Below are 26,362 nucleotides of genomic sequence, written 5' to 3'. Positions count from 1 at the left end.
TAAATCTAACTTGTTTTTTGAGTTTATGGGATGTTTTAGAGAAGAATAGGACCAGTGTTCATGAGTTTGGAAGGCTAAATCGCAAGCTACCATGGCTAGGGCATTAGAGTCCACGTGATTCGTTTCGATACTTTCAGAGGGATTCACGAGAAACTAATTCCATATTTGAACTCAGGGGATAAACTTAAGTCGATCTGGGCACTTGTATTGTTTTTCTAACGTCGTTTTGCTGAGTTTCAAATTTTTGTAGAATTGAAGGAATTTTCACAGGTAATTCCATAGGTGGAATCGCAGCAATTTCCGCAGGTACAAAGCTTAGAGACAATGAACAATACTCTTGGACTCGTGGACCGTGCGTAGAAGGCTTTGATTGGTTGGTCAGCCACGTTTGAATCCTCTCTCTACCATGAGTGGCCAGTCAAACTTTCAAAGACCATGTCTCTCCCTGTGATTGGTCCGTCAGCGTGCAAAGGGGGCCCACCTCTGACTCGGTTTGAATTCCCAATCAATTTACTAATTTGTTTATTTATTTGTACTTGATGATTATATTATCAGTTAAATAATGCAGCCTGGTTCGTGAGCATGTTTTGGTGAAAGCGTGAGGGACTGGGTTCGAACCCTACCCTCAACGCGTTATTTTTTTTATATATGAGTTCTGTGATTCAGTGCCTGCACACACGCGCCATCACCATGCGCCCTCATCACGTCAACCACCAGATCGCAGTCTAGGCATATCCAACGCCCAGGAAACTGCATCCACACCATGGACCTTCTGGAGCGTGCCACACCTGATCCAAAGCTAAGTTTTCCAAAAATTTTACATTTAATTACATATTTTCTTTTGCTAAATAACTATTTTCTTTTGTTTTTATTAACTATTAATTATTGTTTTTTTTTCTACAAACATATTAACTAAAAATAATATTTTATTTTAATCATTTATTTTTAACCGAAAACTCGTTTGTAATCGAAAATGGTTTTTTCAATATTTAAAACTTAATTGTTTTGCATGTGTTTCTTTATCTATTGAATAATTAATTTGAAGCATCATAGTTAATCTTTTTTCGCACATAATTTTAATTCAATTAGGATTTTATCGATTAATCAAGATTATGATAGATAGTTCCTTCGTACACTAACCCTCCTATTATTTTCGTTCTTGATTTTCAGGATTATCAAAGGTTCGACGACGATTCAAGCTATTAAACATTTTTTAATTTCATAGTTTTTAATTTCAGTCTTTATTTTCCGCATACCCCCTACAGGTGTTTATTGTAAATCCACATCCCTAAAACTGTAATAGCTTAGGATTTTACTTTCCGCACTTTAATTCCTGCACAATATTGACTGCGTGGTTAGTAAATAGGGAGTGCAAGATAAGTAATTGAACGTAGCTCACTATTTCAAGATAAATGTCTGAATACAATCACGTGATTGCTACACACACCCACCTCTAAGGTAACACCCTCTTATGCTGCCTTCTCGATAAAATAGTCAAGTCCCTTAGAGCGTAGGGACTCCTTAGCCTGTTGCCTTCGATAAAATCATCATAGTCCCTCGATATAAAGATCATAGTCCCTTCGAGTTGCCTACGATAAATATGATCGCGTCCCTCGACGTTGCCTTGATAAATGATGATCGTCCCTTCGAATGCTAAGGAATCTTTACATGTTGCCTAAATGACTATTATGTCCTTCCCTTAGACTACCTGCCCCCTTTATGGTAGGGACAGTCTTGTGGCGAACGATTATTCCCGATGACCCTTCGATGACCCGCACATCCAATTGAAAGACTTCCTGCCCTCTCATGGCATGGATTGACCCTTTCGCCCGAAAGACTTAAAGAACAAGAAAGACAATCTTAGGGTAGGTGTTCTTAAATGCTTGCTCACATTCAATTCAAAATTCAAAATGCTTTTCACACCTCTTTTTAAAAACGATTTCCAAAAGGCTACGCTTATTTACAAGCTATAGTCCTTATTCAAAACTTTTTTATTCACACACTACTTTTCAAACAATTCAAACAAAGTGAGCTAAGCAATTAAGAGCCCATGGATAACCATGGATACAAATGGTGCTTACACCTTCCCTTTGTATAACTTACCCCCCGAACTCAAAGTCTTTTCAAAGGTTTTTCCTGTTCTTTTTGCCTTTCTCAATTGGATAAAATAAAAGTCGATGGCGACTCTTGCTTAACCGCGACATTTTTAAAAGTCAGTTCTCCCACCGTATTACAGCCTCTTTTCCTAATACTACATGTGAATTTCTATTCAGGAGTCCTCCTAAATATGAGACCCCTCTCACTTTCACTTAAATGCTCTTCTTGGTGTTTGGCTAGTTACAAGTGTTTAAAATGATGAAACAATATTACAACTCAAAATAATCTATTTCTTTAGCATAAGAATTAGATTCAAGTATATAATATTATAAATCAAAACAAAAGACTCAATTGAAACTCTTCTATCGAGTAAATATTTTCTCTCCAGTTTTGAGTCTTCACAAAGGAGATTGCCTCCTTATATAGCAAGAAAAAGTGCAACTCCAAAGTGTCGTGAATTCAATGCCAATAACAAAGTATAAAACAAGAAAAGAATAAAGAACAAGGAAGAAGAAGAACACAAGAATTGGTTATAACTGCTATTCTTTTACTTTCTCTTAGAAAACAAGATTACAAGTTTACAAGAATAACAAATAACCTCTCTCACCCTAAATTAGGATTTGCAGTATGTAATGATGAGAGACTAGTATGCTATTTATAATAAAACCTAACATACTAACTAATGAGATTTTTCTACAAGGCCCATTACACAAGTTAACTTAATAAATAAACAAGCTAGTTTAACAAATTAAGGTTTAAACATTAAAACCAAATTTAACATGCTAACAACCCTAGCATCTTTGACACTAGCATGTGAACAACCTTCGACTTCGTGCTTAATCATGTCGAACCAAGAAACTACCCTCTGACCGTACTAGAGTTCGATCCAATATCTCACACAAAACCTAGTAGGGTTTTGATCTTGAACACAGTTGGTCCTCTAAAAAGCACATGTGATCAATCTTCAATAATGTTGATTGCCACACTTGATTTATTACATCTAAAACTAATCTGAATCTGTTGATTATACCAAATTAAGTCTTGCTTAATTTGATTCACATTAAATATTTCTAATCGTGCACATAATTAATCAAATCTTCATTATGATGATTGAGATCCTTGATTGATACAAATCTTGAACAAATTAGAACATAAAATTCAATCTTGCTAAAACATATTTAGGATAAATCTTTTCTGAATCCAAACATATCTTAACATACTCATATCTATAATTGGACAGAAAAGAAATCAAAACTCAAAAGTGTAATATCATCTTCTATCAACCTTGCGCGCCAAGCAACAAGTTTGATTCAGGATGTCACACAGAATATCATCAGACAGTTTGCTAAAAATGTTACTTTCCGCGAATCTTAATAAAGCCAATTCTGAAACTTCATTAAAACAAATTTAATAATATTTTTACTTGATGTGATTATGCATTCCAAACACTCAAGTAAATGATTTAGAATAAAATACCTTCTAAACCATAATCATGTTATAAATAATCTTTAATAAGAAGTTGGAGATCTTCTCATTAATTGCAAATCTCAATCTTGTAATTAATGCAAATGCAAATCTGTTGTTTAAATCATATCCAAATTAAATCTTTTGCAAATAGATGTATGATTTAATCAAATATTTTCCATACTCATATAAATCATCTTTAATAAAAGGATGAAAATCTTCTCATTAAATGTAAATCTCAGTCTTGTAATTAATACAAATGCAAATATCTTGTTTAAACGATATCCAATTAAAATATTCTACTATTAGATATATGATTTCATCAAATCTTTTTCACACTAATTTGCATTAAAATAATTCTTTCTAAATGCAACTTCAACAATAATTAAAATCGAAAAATCTTAAAAAAAACTGAAGCGAATTAGATGCCAATACGAGTAGCACGCACGCCAAAATGTCTCACAACATGTCAAGATATATTATTAAACAAGTTGTCTACACAAATTCGCCAATCAATTGTTTCTTTCAACAGAATGGACTTAACAAACCTAAACCAAGTCTTATAATAAACTCTAGAATCAAGCACATTATCAAATGAGTAAAGGCCATTTGGGATCCTGTTGTGTCTTTACTCACTAAACGCTTCCTCTCTTGGAGTCACAAATTTGTTAGTTTGGAGATAAATTGATTCTTCTTAATTTAATGTCGAATGAACTCCCTATTTTCCCTTAGTTTTTATAAATATGTCATTTTCAAGCGAGAGAATAATGATTTTAGAACCCTATTCTATATTTGAGTCAATACCGATTCGTGTGTTTATGGCATGTATACTCGAGATTGTGCTTTTTCCTAATAATTTAGGAGGATGATGTTGTATTGAGGGTGATTCTTGTTTTCATATTCTAGCTTAATGGAGGAATGACATTTTGTTTAAGTTTTCTTTTTATTCTTTCTAGTTGCTTGTAGGTGTTGTTCATAATATTTCCTTTTGTTTTGGCTTTTTGGTTCCTCCTTATGCCAAACTTGTGCTCCTTGGTAACTCTTTTCGGAAACTTTTTGTTTATATATAGATATTTCCCTTTAAAAGAAAATGACATTATATCATTAATTAAAGTTGGATTCTATCATTAATTAAATAAAGTTAGATCGGTCGACATAAATTTTTTTTTGATAAGCCACATCAACAATTATTTGAATAGTTTTCCTTCACACTTCAAGTCCAAATTCGATACAGGTCTCTTCAACCTTTCAATTCAAAAAATAAAAAATCCAACAAAGCATTGTTTTCGGCCACTCAATCTCCCTCTTCTAAAACCTTCATCTCTCTCACTGATCACACAAAACCGCACACACTCTCCAATCTCCCTCCGAGACTGCTCGGAATCATCGAGTAGTTTCATCTCCGAAACCGATGAACTCAACCGTCGAACTCTGATTCTTCAATCATGTGGAGTTCTTTCTGGCGATCCAGAGATCGTTTCTCACTTGATCAACTCAGGTCAGTTTCTACGCTCAATTTCATTCAAATTCATCAAAATCATCAAGAATCTTAGGTTATTTTACTCCTAGTTGAACGAATTTCATTTCTCATTATCTTGCTTCGTTGTGTTTTTCACTTTTCAGTTACTTAACTGATCAATTGACGAAAATTCAAGTTGTTACAGATGATAATAAGGTAATAATTATAATTTATAACTAAATTACATCAAGTTGCTAGCGGTTTTTATTTGATTTGAGTTTGAATTGTTTTTCACGATTTTCCCTAATTTTTCTCGATTATGTTGAAGGATTTTGTTATTGAGGCTCTGAGATCGATTGCCGAGTTGATGACGTATGGCGATCAGCATGACTCGAGCTATTTTGAGTGAGATTTGTTGTTGTTTGTGTTCATTGTTATGATTTTTGTAATGGTGGAAGTGGAAGTTTATTGTAGTGTTTCCTTGTGTTATGGCAGATTCTTCATGGAAAAACAAGTCATGAGCGAGTTTGTTCGGATTCTTAAAATTAGCAAGATTGTTAGTGTTCCTCTTCAGTTGTTGCAAACAGTTAGCATTTTGGTCCAGAACTTAAGGAATGAACATGCTATATGTAGGTTGATTGATTACTTTGTGAGGTTTCGTGTTTGGAATTTTCTTATACTCTTTAGTTTCTCAATTGATATGAGATATTATCACAAAGTTGATGGTTTTGTAATGTTATTTGCTGAATCTTTGTTGCAGACTACTTGTTTAGTAATGAACATATAAACTACTTGATAACCTACTCGTTCGACTTTCAAAATGAAGAGCTGTTATCTTACTACATATCCTTTTTAAGGTAATTACTTAACTGGTGAGTGGTGGTTGATGATTTCACTCCATAGTACCTGTTTTCCGGGGTCAGTATGTTTTTGCCGGGTTCACCTCCTTGTTTAATGTTGCTGATGGCTTGTCTTATTATTTTTGTAGGGCAATAAGTGGAAAGTTGAACAGGAATACGGTTTCGCTGCTTGTGAAGATGAACGGTGTAAGTTTAATGCTCCCCGAGTCCTTTTCTTCTGATAATTTGAGTTGCAGCTCTTGAGGGAATCTTGTGAGGCCGTCTTCATAACTACTGTATTGATCCGTGAGTATCATGTTTGTGGCATTGAAATTGTATTGTCAAAGAGACTGTTCTAGGAGGGTTCTCTAGCTGTAGGCTCTTAACTTTATAAATTGCATAAATGGTGCTGCTTTTTATTCTTTGAACATACCTTTAATGATATTTGATGGTTAGGAAAAGATAAGAAAGGAAAGGAGCAGTAAGTGAAAAATTAAAATGCAATGAAAACTTCTTTTTTTTCTTTAAATATTTTCTAAGTGGATGAAGTTGAAACTGAAACCTGCTGGAAGTTGGAACATTGTTAGATTGTTTCAGTCAAATCTTGTGAGATCATTGATTTTCTTTAAACATGTAGTTAACTTTTTGTGTCCAGCAAGTCTTTTAAATATAGTTGACCTATTGACTTTTGGCTGAGGAGGAGATAATTCTGCTTTGTTTTTGAGATGTCCAACTGTCTTCAATGCATCTTTCTATGCATGTAGGACAAAGTAGTTTCATTTCCCCTGTATGTTGAGGCCATACGCTTTGCCTTTAATGAGGAGAACATGGTCCGCACTGCAGTACGAGCTGTGACACTTAATGTTTATCACGGTGAGAATTTTTTGTTTCACATTGATCCTCTTTTGTGATTTTTTCCATCTTTCTCATTTCCTCCATGAAAATTTTATGTTGGAAAAGCTAAAATTTCTAATGCATAAATGCTTTACAATTTTCAGTTGGAGATGACTCTGTAAATAGATACATATCCAGCCCACCTCACACAGATTATTTCTCAAACCTGATATCATTTTTTAGGAAGCAGAGCATGGATTTAAATAAATTGGTTTCTCATACACTGATGTAAGCATCTCCTTTTCTCTTTTGTATATTTGCTTAAGATTCTCTTGCCCGAAAGATTAATTGTGGTTATTTAATACTGAGACAGAAATCCAGGCCCGGATTCAACCTCTACAATTACTGTTGCTATAGATGAAATTGAGGACAACCTATACTACTTCAGTGATATTGTCTCTGCTGGAATTCCCGATGTTGGTAGGCTAATTACTGACAGTATTCTGATGGTTTTGATATTTCCATTACTTCTTCCTTCTCGGAAGATGTCAATTGATAATGTAAGAAACTTCTCTTAACATCCTTGTCAGTTCTTTTTTTCCACTTCCATCTTTGTTGCAGGATCTTTAAATATGCAACTTGTTCTTATTTATGTTTGGTAGCACATTAATGCAGGACATGCAAAGTAGTTTTGTCACTTCTATCTACTTACTTTGTCGCATCTTGAGGATAATCAAAATTAAAGATTTGGCTAATACCATAGCTGCTGCTCTTTTTTATCCCTCAGAAGCCTTTACAAAAAGTTCTGGGGGTAAACTCAATAGCCATATATCTGGTAATGGTTTCCCATCTGAATGCCAAGTCTCAAATAATGTTAATCTTAGCAAGTCTGATATAAGATACTCAATGTTTAATGTTCCACACTTTTCTAGCTCTTCAGGTTTTCATCCCGACGGTGTTCGCATGCAAAATGGTTGTAGCAGTCCAAATTTGTCTTTAAGGTAAAAGTTTTATACATTCTATTTTTATCACTATTTTTAAGTTGGCTTGTCTCCAAAATTGGAAAAGACAATGAATACATGATGTGAGCTCAAAATGTACTCAGTTATTGAGATGAAAATATGTAATATTTTGTTCTACATACATTTATGCATATATGCACATTGTTAAACACAATGCGATCTTGGTTGGTGTGAATCTTTAACTTGATGTTTTAGAAATGAAACATGTTTCAAATAATTATATTTTCTTCATGCTGAATTGTTTTTCCACATGCTTTGGATAATTTTTTAACATCTTATAATGGTGAATTGTTTTACTTGTCCGTTAAAAAAAAGAGTTGTTCTAGTGTTTTAAACATTATTTATAAGATGTCTTATTATTACTACTGCTACTAATACTATTACTCCGATGACTCGTACCATTGATGTAGGGATGTTTTGCTTGCATATGTAGTAAAAGGAGATGATATACAAGTATTGGGTTCTTTGACTGTGCTAGCAACCCTACTGCAAACTAAAGGTCGTTTATCTACTCGCTCACATAATTTCTTTACCATTGCACCCGTTTCTGTTTACTTAGTAAAATTTGTTCTTCAGAACTTGATGAATCAATGCTAGACGAGCTTGGAATTCTTCCACAACGCAAACAACACAAGAAGCTTTTATTGGTATGCCACATTCTTCTGTATGAGCCTTTGGCAGTTGATATTTGCTTGCCATCAGTTTATATAATTAATGTAGTGAAGAGTAGAGACAAAGACACAATGTTACTAATCACTTTAATTTCATGATGATATATTGAACCTAGACATTTACACTAAATCTAAACCTAATAGTACACTTCTTTAACACTTCCATTCCATGGCATGCTGGTTGAAGCAAACAATGACATCTGGTGGTGTGTGGTAATGATGAAGCCTATGATATCATCATTACCACTAGAAAAGGGTTCATAGCAGGTTTTGAAGTGGACTGGAGTTGAAACATGGTCAACCACAAACAATTTCAATGAATGACAATTATTCCACCAAGTATGTACCATCCTAGGGTTAGCTCTCTCTTGCTCCAAGCACCATATTCAGAAAGAGGATTTGACTTCTTTAAAATAAAAGGTGTACTTCATCGGTGTTGAGATGTTGATTATAATTTATAACTGAATTGTTATATCCTTAGGATCATGTTAGGATCACATCTTATTTAGATTATTTAAAGCCTTATCTTTGTTCAGTGTAGGACTTGGTTTTTTCCCCCAATAATAGTATGTTAGGATCACATCTTATTTAAATTATTTAAAGCCTTATCTTTGTTCAGTGTAGGACTTGGTTTTTTCCCCCAATAATAGTTTAAGGTGGTAGGTTCTAATTGTTGATTATAACTGAATTGTTATTATCTTTAGGATCATGTTAGGGTCACATCTTATTTAAATTATATTTCTCAAGTATATAAATAGTTTATTCCAACCTTTTAATTGTGAATGAGAATATATTGAGTGTAATTCATCATTACAAAACTGGCTTGTAAGGTGAGGGTGTCACTCTTTATAAACTCATTCAATATAGGACTTCGGTTTTACTTTTTCTCAATAGACTCCGTCACAACCACTAAAAGGCTTGGTGCATGAATATAAATGATGAGTGACCTGTATCTACAGGCTCTGATGCGATACCATTTTAAGTATTTATATTGGGTCTTACTCATCCTTACAAAACCGGTTTGTAAGGTGATGTCACTCTTTATAAACTCATTTAAAGCCTTTTCTCTATTCAATGTAGGACTTGATATAAACTCACTGAGTTGGGACTTCAGTTCTGATTAATTTGATTTATTGTTGACATATCATTTGACTGACATTGCATATTGGTGCAGCAAGCTTTAGTTGGCGAGAGTTCAGGTGAAGAGGAACTTTTTTCTTCTAGAAGTAGTTTGACAAAGGATAGCACTGGTAGTGATATTGCTGTGTATCACAAAAAGATCAAGGTTTTCAGTTCCTTCTATTCTTCAGAAATCATTTATCTATTTTAATTTTCACTACCAATGTATAGATTTTTTAGTATCTCTTTTTTTTTTAATGCTGGCTTCTCTACATTTTCTATGTTCTACAGGATCAGTATGGAATATCTTTTCAGTCTTCTGATGTTGGAATTAGTCCTCATACAAATAGATTTCAGGTATTTTTTTGTACTAGTTTCTCTATAGCATGTTAAATTCTTTGACAAATGGTAGGCATCGTCTGCTCAATTAAGATCATGGAACTGTAACCTTAGAATACTCAATGATTCTGCTTTTATGGCAGTGTCTATAGGAGTTCCGTGCATATAGTTTCCGAATTTGCTCAACCCTATTTGAACTGCATTTGTATTGCTCATTCAAATTTGCAGTGTTCTAGTTCACTTTGTTGGAATGGAACAACTGATGTTCCTGTTGCAAATGACCTGTTTAGGATTTTCAACAAAAGTATAGCTTCACTTTTTATTAGACAAACTATAGGAAAAATATCTGACGGAAATCACAAATGGGAATGGACTTGGAAGATTGCAGATTTTGTGAAGATGTACTCTGCACTGTACTGGAAAACTCAAACCAGAGGTTTTTCCTCAAACTAGACTTTGATTTGGCTTTCAAACATGAATTTGATTGGAACTAGACTTTGATTTGGCTTTCAAACATGAATTTGATTGGGCTATTTGTAATTATAGAAGGATCAACTCATAAGTTCAAGTGTTATTCCATAACGTAAAAAACAAGCCTATTTGGTACTGTCAAATGAGAGAAAAAATCAGAGAAACATTTGGTGAAACTGTTTTAACTACACCACATAGCTGTTATTATATAGGCTCAATATATAACCTACGGCATTAATTACTATAGAATATGCTAGAATATAAGAGAATAAGCTATTCCTGTATTTATATTACTATTTAATTTGAATATCAACAGGTAAGAAAGAAGAGATAAAGTGACATTCTATTTGCGGTCTATTACTATGTAGTATGTAGCTAATAATACAATGAAACGGAAGCAGCCCCCCCTAAAAATGATATTAGTGGCATAATGTATCACTAAGTTGACACTACTTCAACCATCGGGGTTGCAATGAAAATTTGTAAATAGAAAGTATAGGATAACATGCCGTGACTAGGGTGATGCATCAGGGTCTTGATAGTATCAGTTTAGGAGCTGAGTAGAAAAATCAGGGTCTTGATAGTATCAGTTTAGGAGCTGATTAGAAAAAGAGGATGCAGATTTGTGAAAAAGAACTAATACAAGGAGCTGTACATAGCAGAGTAAGAAGCTGACATGTGAGCGTCAAATAGAGGTTTTTCCTTATAAATAAGTAACTCTGCGCTGTACTGGAAAACTCAAACCAGAGGTTTTTCCTCAAACTAGACTTTGATTTGGCTTTCAAACATGAATTTGATTGGAACTAGACTTTGATTTGGCTTTCAAACATGAATTTGATTGGGCTATTTGTAATTATAGAAGGATCAACTCATAAGTTCAAGTGTTATTCCATAACGTAAAAAAACAAGCCTATTTGGTACTGTCAAATGAGAGAAAAAATCAGAGAAACATTTGGTGAAACTGTTTTAACTACACCACATAGCTGTTATTATATAGGCTCAATATATAGCCTACGGCATTAATTACTATAGAATATGCTAGAATATAAGAGAATAAGCTATTCCTGTATTTATATTACTATTTAGTTTGAATATCAACAGGTAAGTAAGAAAGAAGAGATAAAGTGACATATTCTATTTGCAGTCTATTACTATGTAGTATGTAGCTAATAGTACAATGAAACGGAAGCAGCCCCCCCTAAAATTGATATTAGTGGCATAATGTATCACTAAGTTGACACTACTTCAACCATCGGGGTTGCAATGAAAATTTGTAAATAGAAAGTATAGTATAACATGCCGTGACTAGGGTGATGCATCAGGGTCTTGATAGTATCAGTTTAGGAGCTGAGTAGAAAACGAGGATGCAGATTTGTGAAAAAGAACTAATACAAGTAGCCGTACATAGCAGAGTAAGAAGCTGACATGTGAGCGTCGAATAGAGGTTTTTCCTTATAAATAAGTAACTCTGCACTGTACTGGAAAACTCAAACCAGAGGTTTTTCCTCAAACTAGACTTTGATTTGGCTTTCAAACATGAATTTGATTGGAACTAGACTTTGATTTGGCTTTCAAACATGAATTTGATTGGCCTATTTGTAATTATAGAAGGATCAACTCATAAGTTCAAGTGTTATTCCATAACGTAAAAAAACAAGCCTATTTGGTACTGTCAAATGAGAGAAAAAATCAGAGAAACATTTGGTGAAACTGTTTTAACTACACCACATAGCTGTTATTATATAGGCTCAATATATAACCTACGGCATTAATTACTATAGAATATGCTAGAATATAAGAGAATAAGCTATTCCTGTATTTATATTACTATTTAGTTTGAATATCAACAGGTAAGTAAGAAAGAAGAGATAAAGTGACATATTCTATTTGCAGTCTATTACTATGTAGTATTTAGCTAATAGTACAATGAAACGGAAGCAGCCCCCCCTAAAAATGATATTAGTGGCATAATGTATCACTAAGTTGACACTACTTCAACCATCAGGGTTGCAATGAAAATTTGTAAATAGAAAGTATAGGATAACATGCCGTGACTAGGGTGATGCATCAGGGTCTTGATAGTATCAGTTTAGGAGCCGAGTAGAAAAAGAGGATGCAGATTTGTGAAAAAGAACTAATACAAGGAGCTGTACATAGCAGAGTAAGAAGCTGACATGTGAGCGTCAAATAGAGGAAGATTAGTGCAAAAATGGTGGATAGGCCATGGCGCCATGCTGGTGTAGTGCAAAACACATATGTGCTAGGAGATCAAAACAAAATGGAAATTAGATAGAAAGAATCAAAAGAGTGGAACTGCATTATTACAAAACAAAAACAGTAAATAGGGAATACAGTTTTTTCTCCAGGGTTACCCACTCATTATAGATCTCTCTTTTTACAGACAAAGATATGATACACTTATAAATAAGTAACATTGCCCATGGATGGTTTTCTTCTTTAATTGGAAGTCAGCGTGATCTTAGTTTATGATGTTTAAGTTTATTACTTATATACAATGTACCTGAATTTCAGGTGATTGATGCATTGGTGAGCCTTTTTTGCCGCTCTAATATATCTGCAGAGACACTATGGGACGGTGGTTGGCTTTTGCGTCAGTTGCTTCCTTACAGTGAATCAGAATTCAACAGCCATCACCATGAAGTTTTGAAAGTAAGAACATGCCATTTTTCTAAGTATATCCTTAAGAATAGGGCTGTTCATGGTACAGTTTGTGAGAAAACTGAACTGAACCAAACCATAGTAAAAATTCACTCGAGGTGAACCAAACCGTTTCAAATTTCTAAAAACCGAACCAAACCAAAATCATTGGTTTGGTATGCCATTTCGAAATTCCGAACCGTTAGAAGACAATTTTCCCCAAACCAAACCGTTTATTAAAGAACCGAACCGTTAAGCTATTTTTCAATTTTTTTAAAAAAAATTTAACTTGTTTTTTAAGTATTTTTCAGTTCGGGTTCGGTTCGCGTTCAGTTTCGGTTCGGTTTGAGTTTCGGTTCGGTTCTAGAACTGTTTGTGCATTATGGTTTGATTCACAAACCAAACATAATGGTTCTGTTATTTTAACTTCAGTTTGGTTCGGTTCAGTTAGATTTTTTTGAACAACCCTCAAGAGCATAATATATTCTTTTATACTTATATAATGCTTACAAACATACGAACATTCACATGTTTTCTCTGCAGCTAACATAATATTGGGGGTTGCTACTGTGAAGATATAAAAATTACTCTTAACTTTGACAAATTATCAGTTCAGTAGAACATTTGAGAAAGCTGAGCAATTTGAGTAAAGATACCGATACAATTACATAATTGAATCAGTGTTTTATTTACCCTTAATTGTGCAAATATATTAATAATTTAAATCCTTAACAATCAACCAATAGTTAGAACATACTAGTCTAAGAAACATATGGGTCTTGATGTGAATTTACCATTCCCTTTTGAGGACTTCCGTTATATGCAACTTAAAACAACACTTATGTCTAGGTCAAAATAAAGAAATGAAGAGTTGATGACAGTGAATACAAGACTAAAGCACACAAAAATAAGAAATGTAAAAAAACACCTTAACCCCTTTGTTGACTGTGTTTATAAAAGTAATAAATCAGTGGTTTGAAAGATTGTACTTTTTGATAACCTGTCTTTCCTCTTCGCTACATGCCTGTAATATAACAGCCATACTTGTAACTGTGATCATATACACTAAGAATGTGTAAGAGGAGATTTGTTCTGGAAAAAACATTATTTTGCCTCTCCTAATGCAATTATAACAAGTTTCTTCTCTAATACAGGTTTCATACAAGACCTGTGCTTCTGCTCTTGTAGAGGAGGCTAAAGGCATCTGGACCGACTTACTTATTTCTGTTCTATGTGAGGAATGGCGGAAGTGCAAAAGAGGTGATTTTTATATGATATACTGTTCTGATTGGTTGTTGCTGTGTTTGAGAGGTTTACTTGTGTGTTTGAACTAAAACCTAGAAAATTTTGTAACTGCAGCAATGGAATCATCGTCTCCTCCGAAAGGACCAAACTCTATGCTTTTGCAGCCACATCCACATAAATTTTCTTTACAGGGTATTCCTCTACCCATCAACATTCATATTTCCTTTGGTTGATTGCCGTTGTTATGGACTAGGAAAAAATGGTAAGGAGGCCTTAAAATGATATCTTTATTATTCCTACAGATAACACTCCAAAGGGATCATCATTTTCTGCTGGAGAAAGAATGCAGGAACTGGTGAAGGTCTGTGCTTATTTAACCCCCAACACACTCTTTTTCAAGTGTTGGCATAGATTTTTTGAATACTGTGCCATTCTCAATTTTGGTTCTTCATAGATTATGTACCATTAGACGGTGAAGATTTTTTGGTTGCTTCCTTTCTTATTTAGGTATTTGTAGTACTGCACCAACTTCAGTTATTCACTCTTGGGAGAGCTTTACCTGAGCAACCACCAATTCACCCTCCCGGTGATCTTCCCGCAAATTGTCGTGCCAAGACTTCTGGGCTTGATGTATCAGGCCCAAAGGCAGGCACTGACATCAGCCTTGGTTAGTCATCTTAACTAAAGTTTCTTGTATCATTTATACCGGTATTGCTTAACTTGAGGTATTTGCTTAGGTGTAGGATAATATGTACTAGCAAAGATTGGGCCAGTTCTTATTCAGTAGTGAATACAGGAGCTAGTTATAATTTCTAGTGTGCAAGACTGTGAGATTAAGAAATACTCCCTCCATCTCAAATTACATGTCTCATTTGGGATATGCACAATTTTAATAAAAATGATCACTTATACCAATTTTCATTAAAAAATATGTTAAGACTAGAATAACTTTATATTTCATTTATTATTTGTCTACCATATACATGCAACTATAATAATAAATAAGGGTATCATTGATTAAGAGTAATAAATATCGTTTTGATTATATAAAATGACAAACAATTTGAGACCAAAAAACACTCCAAATGAGATACATAATATAAGAAAGTGGGAATAGTATTTTGAAGGGTGCTTCTAAGGACAAGATGGCAAAAGTGTTACGTGAACTGTATATTAATTTCTGGCAATACACCTGACAGCAGGCAACAAAAGAGAGAATTGCTCCTTTTGAAATTTGAAGGAAGTGTTGTAGTAGTCTTCCAACTCCAAGTAATCGTTTTTTCTTGGTTGTTCTTTTACAGTGCGTCTATACAGTAATATTTTTCAGTTTGATTATTTGTAATTCCTCTCCAGGCAGTATAAGAAAGCTATATGCTAATATTCTATATCATCTTGAGTCATAAATCCACTTATTATTTTTAATTTCTCTTATTTTGCTTTTGCAGTTAATGCCGTGCCTTGTAGAATTGCTTTCAAGAGTGGCAAAGAACACCATCTTTGCTTTCAAGCAACCTCTTTAGGAATATCTGGCTGGCTTGTTCTTGCAGAAGAATTGCCATCACAGAAGTCCCGTGGAATCGTTCGGGTTGTTGCACCTTTGGCTGGGTGCAATGTATGTATTGTTATCCCATAACTTTTCTTCTTTATCTTGAGTCAATTCATTTGGTTAGTTGACAATCATGGTGCAAAATTATTTGCAAACATGGCCCCGGCTTAGGAATAAAATCCCTCAATTGGTTGATGATTTCATTGACATAATAATTAGTAATTACATACTTGGGCGGTTTCCTTAAACTATTTTTCTTTTAACTTTTCCATCCGATAATTTTCAATCAACTTTGTTGGTTCGCATAAAGAAAAAAAATGTAATGAATTTTTTAACATTTTCTTGCATCATTGTTTTAGCATTGTATAATATTCTTATGAATAATAATTTTAATATATCGCCTCATTGTTTAGCCCAGGGTTGATGATACACATTCATCATGGTTACACTTGCGGATCCGGTCATCCTCTTTACCCTTTCAAGATCCTGCCAAATCGAATGATTATGAGAGAATGAAAACAAAAAATTTGGTTGATGGAAGATGGACATTGGCGTTCAGGGATGAGGAGTCTTGCAAATCTGCTTTAGGGATGATCGTTGAAGAGATCAATTTTGTGAGTGATGAGGTTCATAGAAGGCTTAAACCTTTGCTCAACCTTGAAACTGCAATAGATTTATCAAACTCACATTTATGTGTTCCTGAGGATTCCTCTAACAGAATACTTCCCAAATCATTGTAAGATATTCGGCTTGGTTAGTTACTGGTTAGTGTCGCCACCCTTTTGTATATATCACAAAATGCATAACCAGATTTTAGATTAGAAACTATGTTGTGTATCGTGTGCGCCCATTGTTTTTGTATACCAGCCTTTCCTTGATCTGTAATTTCACCCCTTCCTCTATCAAGTAAGTTTTGGAACAAATGTAAATATGAGGCAACCTCCTAAGGAAAGTTCTTTCTCCCATTTTTAGTGTCTTCTTGTTTTGAATGGTCTCTATATTGTATAAATATATTGTATAAATATGTGTTAACTCTATATAGAAGAGTGCAAGTATAATCTTTTTACCTCCACTGCTCTTGAGCTGCTACCTTGTGTTGGGCTGAGTGAATGCTGATTATTTGAATGTTATTACAATTACCCATTTGATTAAGTTTACATTCTTCGTTGCTTGCTGCCATGTCCTTTAACTTTTAGCCTTAACAGAGAATAACTTTTAATATTTCTATCAGAACTACCAAACATTTTGAAAAGTTGTTGAAGAGAAGCACGGGTGAGTTCAAGAATAGATTGTTGAAATGTTTTTATTTTTATTTTTTAAACAGCAAAGAAACTAGTACTGTAATAATTTGTTGAAATGTACTTTTGTGCTTAGCACGGGCAAGACATCAATACCGATAATAATTTGAAAAAATTAACAAATTAAATTTTTTGTGCTTAGCACAGGCAAGGACATCAACACTGATAATAATTTGAAAAAATTAATAAATTAAATTAGACGTAATTACAAGTGTCGGTATTGATTTTAGACATCGATAAAATTCAGTAAATTAGGTGTAATTACATGGGTCTGACACTAACTCTAAAATATTTTTAAAGCAAATGAATGGATTATTCCATTGTAACACTAAATACTTGAGCTCTACTCTTTTGAGTCATTTCTAACAAGAGTGATATTTGAAGACTCCTAATTCTTCAACACTCATCCATCTCTTTAATTCTTTATGTTTCTTCTGGGTGATAAACAGTGTATAAAAAATATTTTTTTTATCTAAGATATCCCTCTTACGACTCAATAGCTTTTGTTATCCTCGTGTCCATGACAGTAAAAGAAACACATCAAGTGCATGTTTTTTTGTTTTTGTTTTGAAAAATAAGATGTGACGCGAGTTTGACCTTGGTTGACTTGAAACCAAACAAAGCATGATCAAAGAATGTTTCTGAATTTCTTAACTTGCAAACATTTAGTTAAAAACATTATTATATCGAACTACAATAACATAATATAATTTCAACACAGTTCATAACCATTTCATTAGTCCTTAATCAAATCTTGTGATTGTTAAAAAACCAGGAACTAAAATTTGTATGAAAAAAATACAACAAAGACTTTTCTTTTTCTTTTGTTTACCGAGTATTGTTACTCGGCCCATACTTTCTCACCCTCTCATCAATCCACTCCCTCATATCCCCCAACACAAGATTAGCAGACTCATCAGGCTCCCCTTGAATCAAAGAATGATACATCCCATCATAAAGCTTCAAAGTCTTATCCTTAGACGAAGCCTTCTCATACAACAACTTAGAAGAAGAAGGGCACGTGACACCATCAGCAGTCCCATGTGCAGTCAGAAACGGCGCCGTTACTTTAGAGAAATTATCCTGCACATACTGAGTAACCCTAAGAAGCTCCCTCATGGTCCCCACTCTAGGTGGGCCCGTATACCTCCTCGGATTAGAAGCGATTATCTTCAGCTTATTCGGATCCCGAATCGCTTTTCCAACCATTTTATTATCAGGCATAGCCGCCCACGTATCAGCCAAACCAAATAACAGACCGTACACAAACAAATGAACTTTACTAGGTTTCATATCCTCGGGAATCACGAAAAGCGGCGCGGAGAATATCAAACCCGTCCACGTGTCCGGTTCTGATTGAAAGTACATCAGCAATGTCGCTAAACCACCCATGGACTCACCGAAGAGAAACGCTGGGAGGTTGTTGTAGGGAGGACTACGACGGGTATGGAGGAAGAAGGAGAGTGACGTGGATGCGATTTTTTCCATGTCGCCGAGGTAGCAACGGAGACCGTCGGAGCGGCCGTGACCAAGGAGATCGGCGGTGAAGACGGCGTAACCCCAGGTGGCGAAAGTGATGCAGATTTTTTGGAAGAGCCAGCCGGTGTCGGAGCCGTAGCCGTGAGTCATGTAAACGGTGGCTTTGATGTTGCCGTCGAGGGGGAGGAAGGACTGAGTGAAGATTTTGCCGTTGGGAGTTTGGAAGTGGGATTTGGTGTTGGTGACTCCTTGGGAGGTGTAGTACTCATCTTCGGGGGTGTCACCCCAGAAATTGGGGAGAATCTCTGATTCCGGTTGTTGTGCCATTTTCAGCGATGGAGATGGAAACGGAAGAGGATAATGAGAATAATGTTGGAAAAAGATTTATATAAAAAAAAATGGAAAAGTAAGGAGTTAGTGGTGTGGTTGGTAGATGGGACCCACGGGAGTTGGTGAACGAACCTACCATGGTTCATTATTGGAAGTAAAACGCGTGTGGTTTGGTTTTGGTTTTGGCCTTGGGTTAAAATAATTGGGCTGGTTTTGTTGGGTAGTGTTTTGAAAAGATTTTATACTGACACTGACACCCCATAATATTTTATAATGACATGTTTATCCTTCTTATTATTTATCTTTTAAAAATTTATAATTTATTAAAAAAATCTCTATAAAAAAACTAGAAAAAACTAAAAATTTGGTAGGTATTTTTAAAAATCCAATACGATAATTTTTGTAAGAGGTTTTTTTATTTTTGAAGTTTATTGGATAATGTTATAAATGTCAAAAACTAGGTGATAAGTGCCATTAAGAGAAGAAGCAGTCTATCAAAAAATGGAAGCCGAAACAGGTGAACACACGACATACATAAGCAGCTGAGAACAAGCAAATAAACATAGACAATGAAACCCCAAATGATGCAAGCAAATGTACTACGGTTAACAAGGGGCTAAGAGACACAGGCAAACGAATTATGCAGTTAACAAGGGGCTGAGAGACACAGGCAAACGAATTATGCAGTTAACAAGGGGCTGAGAGACACAGGCAAACGAATTATGCAGTTAACAAGGGGCTGAGAGACACAGGCAAACAAATTATGGAAGGAGAACCAAGTAACTTGTTAAGATGTTCTAATAGATTTGGCTCTTTGAGGATTTGGGATGACCCTTCAAAGGATCTCTTACTGAATAAATGATAATTTCATAAAATATTAAGGGGTTAAATAAGACAGTAAAAAATATAGAGTGGCAGGAGACAGTGCAAACGCATAAATTCAAAACAACGATAGTATTTTAAATCCAAAAATAAAATTTAATAAAAAAATTCGAATAAATAATTGTTTTTATATCAAAAAAAATATATTTTACCCTTGTAATATTAGCGAATTTTGATTTACCTCCTCATAATAAAAACAACAATAAAATTATAAAAACAAGGGTAAATTTTTGTTTTAAATAATTTTTTATAACTTTTTAAAAAAAAAATAATTTCACGTGGATTTTAAAAAATAAAAGAAGATCCACGTGGACATGCCACATAAGCAAAATTAAAGATTTCATGCCACTTTGTCATTTGAGGGGTTAAAAACATCGAATCTTAACATTACAAGGGAGAAATTCGATTTTTTTTACAGGGGCTAAAATCAAAACTTGCTAACATTATATGGAGGTTTTGTATATTTAACCCTTATAAATATGAGTTTTTTTTGTACTCCAGAGATATATCGAATACATAAATATATTCATATCTTCCTGAGTTTCCACACGGTATCAAAGAGTTTAGGTTCTTTAACCCATCGCTCCTTCTGAGTTTTTTCTTTCTTTTTGGTAGCAAACTTTCTGCCGCTTTATTTCAGTTAAACTTTATTGTGCTACAATGGAGAAATCCAAGGTTACTCGGCCAATTATCATAACTCTCGATGACAACAATTATAATCAGTGGATTGAGGCAATAAACAGATTCTTGAAAGGTCGTCGACTTTGACGATATGTGACAGGCGATAAAAAGTGTCCGACGAGAAGTTCCGGTGAAACTTCAGAGGCTCATGCTAATAAGTTAGAAGAATGAGTAAAAATCATCAAATCATAACTTGGTTTCGGAATACCTCCATTACAAGCATTCATATGCAATTTGGGCGATTCAAGAATGCCAAAGAGATATGAGATCATTTAAAACAACATTATACTATCTTTAATTTATCCTATAAATGTCACCTATTGAAGGATCTTAGTAATTTGAAATAGCAATATGGTCAACTTGTTTATGATTGTTTGGCACAGATGGAAAGTTATTTAGAATCAGTCAGCTTCATGCGAGCTTTCTTTGAAAGATGCTACTGATATAAAAACATATGAGACTCATCGCAATCGTATTATCCTGATTCAGTTTCTGATGACTCTCACTATTGATTATGAACCAGTTCGATGTTGCACCAAAACCCTTTGCCTACACTAAAGAATGCTCATCATTGTCTCAATTCTGAAGTAACTAGATTGGCACTTGTTCGCCAACAAGTTGATCATGCCTTTGCAATTACAAATAAGTCTACCAAATTCTGTCGCTGTTGTCGTAAGTCTGATAATTATTTTTCTGATTGTTCCACAGTTGAATGTCATAACTGCATGAAAAGGTCATATTTCAAACTATTGTCGATACTTCAAGACACTCAGACACTTAATTCATATTTGTCCCACTCGTCCTTCACATTCTTACCAGAATAGAAATGAACCTCCAACCAAATCTCCAAGGCCTTACTTGCAACTACTGCTGCTACCAATAAATCTTATATTCCTCTCAGCTAGCTTTCTCAATCGCAAATCTTTAGCCTCTTCTTCTTCCTTTGGGTAATACTCCTACTACTCTTTCGACCACACCAAATAATTCTAAATGGTATTTTAACTCTGCCTGTGGTAACCATATGACATCCGAATCTAATTTATTTCCTTCCATATCTAAAAATGACATTACCCGTTCCATTCAAACTACTGATAAGATTTCTTATGAATGTAAGCCACAAAGGTTCTATCTCCCTGTCTACTTTAAGTCTACCTGACACATATCTAATTCCTAAAATTAATTTTAACCTTATCTGTGTTGGCCAATCATGTGATCTTGTTTATGAACTTACCTTTTCTTCCTCTGGATGTCGTGTATAAGATACACGCACGATACAACTCATTGGGATTGTATGTAAGATCATAAGGCAATTTGAGCTCACTCAACTGCATGTTTCTCATAAGTCTAACATTTGTATCACTTTACATATTCATCCATTCAAATTTGCATTAATGTCTTTCCCATCGTTCTATTAGTAAATTAAATCATCTAGTGTCTCAAGGTTATTTAGGACCTATCACTAACGAGTCCCTCGTTTGTACTACTTGTCAAGCGGCTAAATAACCATCTTTATCTTTTAATAAAATTACTTCTATTTGAATTGTACCATTTGATCTTGTATATTATGATATTTGGGGACCTACCCTCACACCTACTACAGAAGGTTGTCGATATTATGTGTTATTTATTGATGATTATTCTCAGTTTATTTGGATATAAATGATGAAAAATCAGTATGAGATTCCTCAAATTTACATTAACTTAGTCAAAATGATTCAAACAAAATTTTCTAAAGCCATTAAATTTTTTCGACGAGATAATTCCATGGAATATTGTGACTCTAAAGTCTTATCTTTTCTTGGAGATCAATGCACCTTGTCTGAATTTTCTTGTCCATACACATCTCAACAAAATGGTTTTGCTAAGAGAAAGCATTGTCACATTATTGACTCAGTCTGTGCCATGCTTATCTTAACCTCTTGTCCAGCACGCAGTTTGGGTGAAACAAATCTTACTGCTGTCCATATTATCAATCGTCTTCTTTCTTCTATCCTTGATAATGTTTCCCTTTTGAGTGTCTTTATCTCACTGCACCAGATTATAAGTCACTAAAGGTGCTTGGTTGTGATCATTTTTTCCTCCTTCAACCCCATGAATATACTAAGTTGTTTTATTAGTTATGGAACTGAACACATGTTATATTTTAGGAACATATAATGTTCTCCTCCTTGTCAAAATTTACCTTTATCCCGTCCACTTCCACTCCTCTCTTTAGTAACCTTGATGTCAATTACTTTCCTAGTGGAACAGATACAGGTTCTGAGACATATGAAGGTTATTTTAGTGAGCCTTTAACCATTTCTATAGTTCCATCCACTTATGGTGATGATGATTCAGTTGTTGTTCCTACATTTAAAACCAATGAGCTTTCTTCAAGGGTAAGAAGTCCTCCTACCTAACTTCGTGATTACCATTGTTTTCTACTATGCTTAACCTTCATGAACCACAGTCATATAAGGAAGCCTACACAAATCCATATTGACAACAAGTTATGCAAGAGAAATTACATGCATTAGAGAGAAGCCTCACATGGGACCTTATTGAACCTCCTTCTGATAAGTCTATTGTAGGATGCAAATAGGTATATAAAACAAAGACTCTTTCTAATGGATCTATTGAGTGATACAATGATCTTCTATTGGAAAAAGGGTTCACTCAAGAGTATGGTATTAATTATGAAGAAACATTTACTCTTGTTGCACACATCACCTCTGTTCAAACTCTTTTTTCCATTTTAGCCACTCAAAAATAGATACTTACGCAAATGAATGTCAAAAATGCCATTCTAAATGGTGAGTTAGAAGAAGTGGTTTGTATGCATCCTCCTGCCAAGAAAATAAAGTGTGTCGTCTTCGTAAGGCTCTTTATGGTCTTAATCAAGCACATCGAGCTTGGCTTGCTAAATTTCGCAATATTATCACTTAATTGGATTTCTCTTCATGTTCTCACGACTCTGCTATTTTTACTCGAAAAACAAACAATGGTATTGTTATCTTGCTTCTTTATGTTGATGACATGATTATCATTGGCGATGACTCTGTTAGAATTGAAGAGCTCAAGATATTCTTGTGTGAGCACTTTGAGATACATGATATTGGATCATTAGGTTACTTTTTGGGATTTGAGGTCTTATCTTCTAGTGATGGCTTATTTATCTCAAAAGCTAAGTATGTTTCTGATTTTATTTCTCGAGCAGGTCTCACTGATTATAAAATTGAAAATACTCCTTTAGAACCTAATGTTCTGTTTACTCCTCAAGATGGTAGTTTGCTTGACGATGCCTCTCTTTATCGATAACTCATAGGTAGCTTGATTTACCATACAATTACTAAAACAGATATATCATATGCTGTTCATTTGGTTAGTCAATTCGTGTTCTTTCCACGTACAACTCATTATGCTGTTGTCCTCTGAATTATTCGATATATTAAGGGCACCATGTTTTTTGGTCTACACTACTCAGCCACATCCTTATTGATTCTTAGAGCCTACTGTGATGTCGATTGGGCCGATGATCCTAATGATAGTCGATCTACCACATATTTTTGTAGTTTTCTTGGAGATTCTCTTATTTTTTGATGGAGCAAGAAACAAACTTTGACAACCCACTCTAGCACTAAAGTTGAATAACATGCTCTTACTGATACAACATCTGAGATATTATTGCTTCGTTGGCTTCCTGCTGATTTATAGACATCTCAACCTTCTCTGACAGATCTTTATTTTGACAATGGTCGTGCCTTCAAATTGCCCACAATGATGTTTTTTCATGAGCGAACAAAACATATTGAAATTAATTGTCACTTCATTCATCAGCATATTCTCTGTGGTAAACTTCATCTTATCTCCATAGGCACTCTTAACCAACCAACTGACATGTTTACAAAACCTCATTCTCCATGTCGCTTGCAAACTTTAACTTCAAAACTCAAGTTGTTTACAGCTCCACTCACTTGAGTTTGAGATATGTTGTGATTATCTCATTAATTAGTTTTTATGTATAATTATTCTATTTGTTTCTTTGACTGGACTCCTATATTATAAATAGGGTTTTCGCTTGTACTTCATAGATATATGGAATCTACAAATATATTCATATCTTTATGAGATTCATTTTGAATAATAAGGTTATTTCGATATTTAAAGTTGAAAAACTCCCCATCTTTTATTATATTATTTTTTTTTTCAAATTTGATTCTAGAATTTTGACTTTATTATATTCGACGTTTTTGTGTACATTTCAAAAAGTTTTTTTATCATATGTCTATTAAAAACTAATATTTTATATCTCTTGTGTAAATCAACACATTCATTCACTTTATATAACTCTTAACTAGTTTGTACATTTTAACTCAATATACAATGTTAATATTATTATACCGAATATATTCACCTTAAAGCCATTCAATTATGTGAGTTTTATGTTTGCCACTTCCTCTAAAGACAAATAGAAATAAAAAAAATCAAAAGAGTGTCTAACTTTGCAATCATACATATAATCATTTCAAGCTTATTTGGTAATCAATACTTTTATTCTCTTAACAAATGGTAAGTAATATCATCATTATGGATTTTAGTTAATTCTAATGAAGACAATAGTTAGCTCTTTCAAAATAATGAAGGTAGTCCCAAAAGCATAAAAGAACTAAACTAAAGTTGTTCATAAAGAATTCTTAACTGGAAGATGTGTCTTATGAAGACTACTCCACTTTCTCATATAATTTTATTATTGTTATCCCTAGTAAAATAACTTGTACTTTTTTTGGTATTAACTCTCATGTTCAAAGTAAAACATGACTTTTTCTTTTACTAATATTGACGATGCTTGAATTCAATTAGTAGTAGTGGTAGAATGTCCGTGTCCATATGATCAATCATCCACACCTCACACCTCACACCTAACTGGAGTGACAAAACGAGTTTGACACGTAGGGAATGTCCGTTTTGTCCGTATTTTTTCGTATTCTGTTATGTTTTTTACAAATTTTTACGGACTTGAGTTTTTTCATATAATATTACTATTTTAAGATTTAAAAGGTTCAATGTCCGCAGACTTTACCTGTCCCGTCCTCATTTTTCTATAGGACGGAACAAGATTTTAGATCCGCACTCTCAAATATATCTGTCCCATTCCGTCCAATTTTTTCACAGACTTTTGCAAAACACACCTAAACGGAATACATACCTGTTTGTCACTCCTACTCCTAACTATCATAGGAAACTTTATTGCGTAATTAAAAATGAAGGACACTCGAGTACTTATGTTAAAGCTATGTGAGTGTTAGAATCATACCTTAAAGTTAAACTATTGAAGAAATTCATACTAGTGTTTTACTAAGATGGAAAGAAAAGTGCACTTTGCTGTCCAATCATATACTAACTTTAAGGTAAAAAATAATCATATAGAGCTTTGAAGAAATATATTTAGAAGCGCCAAATTTGTCTTGTAATGAATGAAGATAATTTTATCCATGATTAATTATCAGTAGTAATATGTTATTTTTCTTCTTGTCAATGGTAGGGATGGCAAATACACTCGTTTCATTTAGACTTGCTCCATTCCCCAATCATATAAATAAGGAGGTACCCTATTATTATAAAAAAGTTGAGTTGTGTAAACCATAATACTGCAACGAGCAAAATAAAGATGGTTTTTCTTTAGAATTCTCTTCTTCTTCTTCCTCTTTCGTAAACTCTAATTCTCTTTTCTTTTCCAATTCATCTTTTCCTACCTTCTCTCATAATCATTGTGAAGCGGAGTCATCTAACAATTAAAGTGTGGTTGATTCACTCGTGTAAAAATTAAAGAACAAGAGACAAATAGTTTGGAATTCTTCAAATTTTAGGTGTAATTCCAACAAATTAAACATGACATATTAACATACAATCTTAAAATATAATGTATATGGACTCTCTTACATATATGGA

General features: G+C 34.0%; 2 protein-coding genes across 3 annotated transcripts; one reads left to right on the top strand and one right to left on the bottom strand.

Annotated features, from left to right (window-relative positions):
• Nucleotides 1-4,740: 4,740 nt before the first annotated feature.
• Nucleotides 4,741-16,822, top strand: LOC131628814 (protein TRANSPARENT TESTA 9-like). 2 transcript variants are annotated; one of them, XM_058899636.1, is made up of 21 exons: nt 4,741-5,059; nt 5,185-5,236; nt 5,349-5,425; nt 5,516-5,649; nt 5,781-5,877; nt 6,009-6,066; nt 6,624-6,732; nt 6,858-6,981; nt 7,067-7,253; nt 7,369-7,694; nt 8,126-8,214; nt 8,292-8,362; nt 9,561-9,671; nt 9,797-9,862; nt 12,848-12,985; nt 14,128-14,233; nt 14,333-14,410; nt 14,521-14,579; nt 14,726-14,885; nt 15,664-15,830; nt 16,183-16,323. In XM_058899636.1, exons 1-21 carry the CDS (start codon nt 5,007-5,009, stop codon nt 16,186-16,188), a joined length of 2,268 nt encoding a protein of 755 aa, XP_058755619.1. In that variant the 5' UTR covers nt 4,741-5,006; the 3' UTR covers nt 16,189-16,323. The 2 variants fall into 2 exon arrangements, with proteins under 2 accessions (XP_058755619.1, XP_058755611.1); XM_058899628.1 differs by having other exon boundaries at nt 4,742-5,059; nt 16,178-16,822.
• A 947-nt stretch (nt 16,823-17,769) lies between these two features.
• Nucleotides 17,770-18,916, bottom strand: LOC131628828 (caffeoylshikimate esterase-like). Its single transcript, XM_058899643.1, has one exon. The coding sequence runs from the start codon at nt 18,866-18,868 to the stop codon at nt 17,891-17,893; it is 978 nt and encodes a 325-aa protein (XP_058755626.1). The 5' UTR covers nt 18,869-18,916; the 3' UTR covers nt 17,770-17,890.
• Between the last annotated feature and the right edge of the window lie 7,446 nt (nt 18,917-26,362).

Source organism: Vicia villosa, linkage group LG1 (assembly GCF_029867415.1).
Source record: "Vicia villosa cultivar HV-30 ecotype Madison, WI linkage group LG1, Vvil1.0, whole genome shotgun sequence".
In the NCBI taxonomy this organism is placed as follows: Eukaryota; Viridiplantae; Streptophyta; class Magnoliopsida; order Fabales; family Fabaceae; genus Vicia; species Vicia villosa.
This window is presented reverse-complemented; position numbering and strand designations above follow the sequence as displayed.

Coding starts and splice junctions, on each gene's coding strand:
- LOC131628828 (XM_058899643.1), bottom strand. CDS start 18,868: ATGGCACAACAACCGGAATCAGAGATTCTCCCCAATTTCTGGGGTGAC.
- LOC131628814 (XM_058899628.1), top strand. CDS start 5,007: ATGTGGAGTTCTTTCTGGCGATCCAGAGATCGTTTCTCACTTGATCAA. Junction 6,067..6,623: donor TGCTTGTGAAGATGAACGGT/GTAAGTTTAATG, acceptor CTATGCATGTAG/GACAAAGTAGTTTCATTTCC. Junction 7,254..7,368: donor GGAAGATGTCAATTGATAAT/GTAAGAAACTTC, acceptor ACATTAATGCAG/GACATGCAAAGTAGTTTTGT.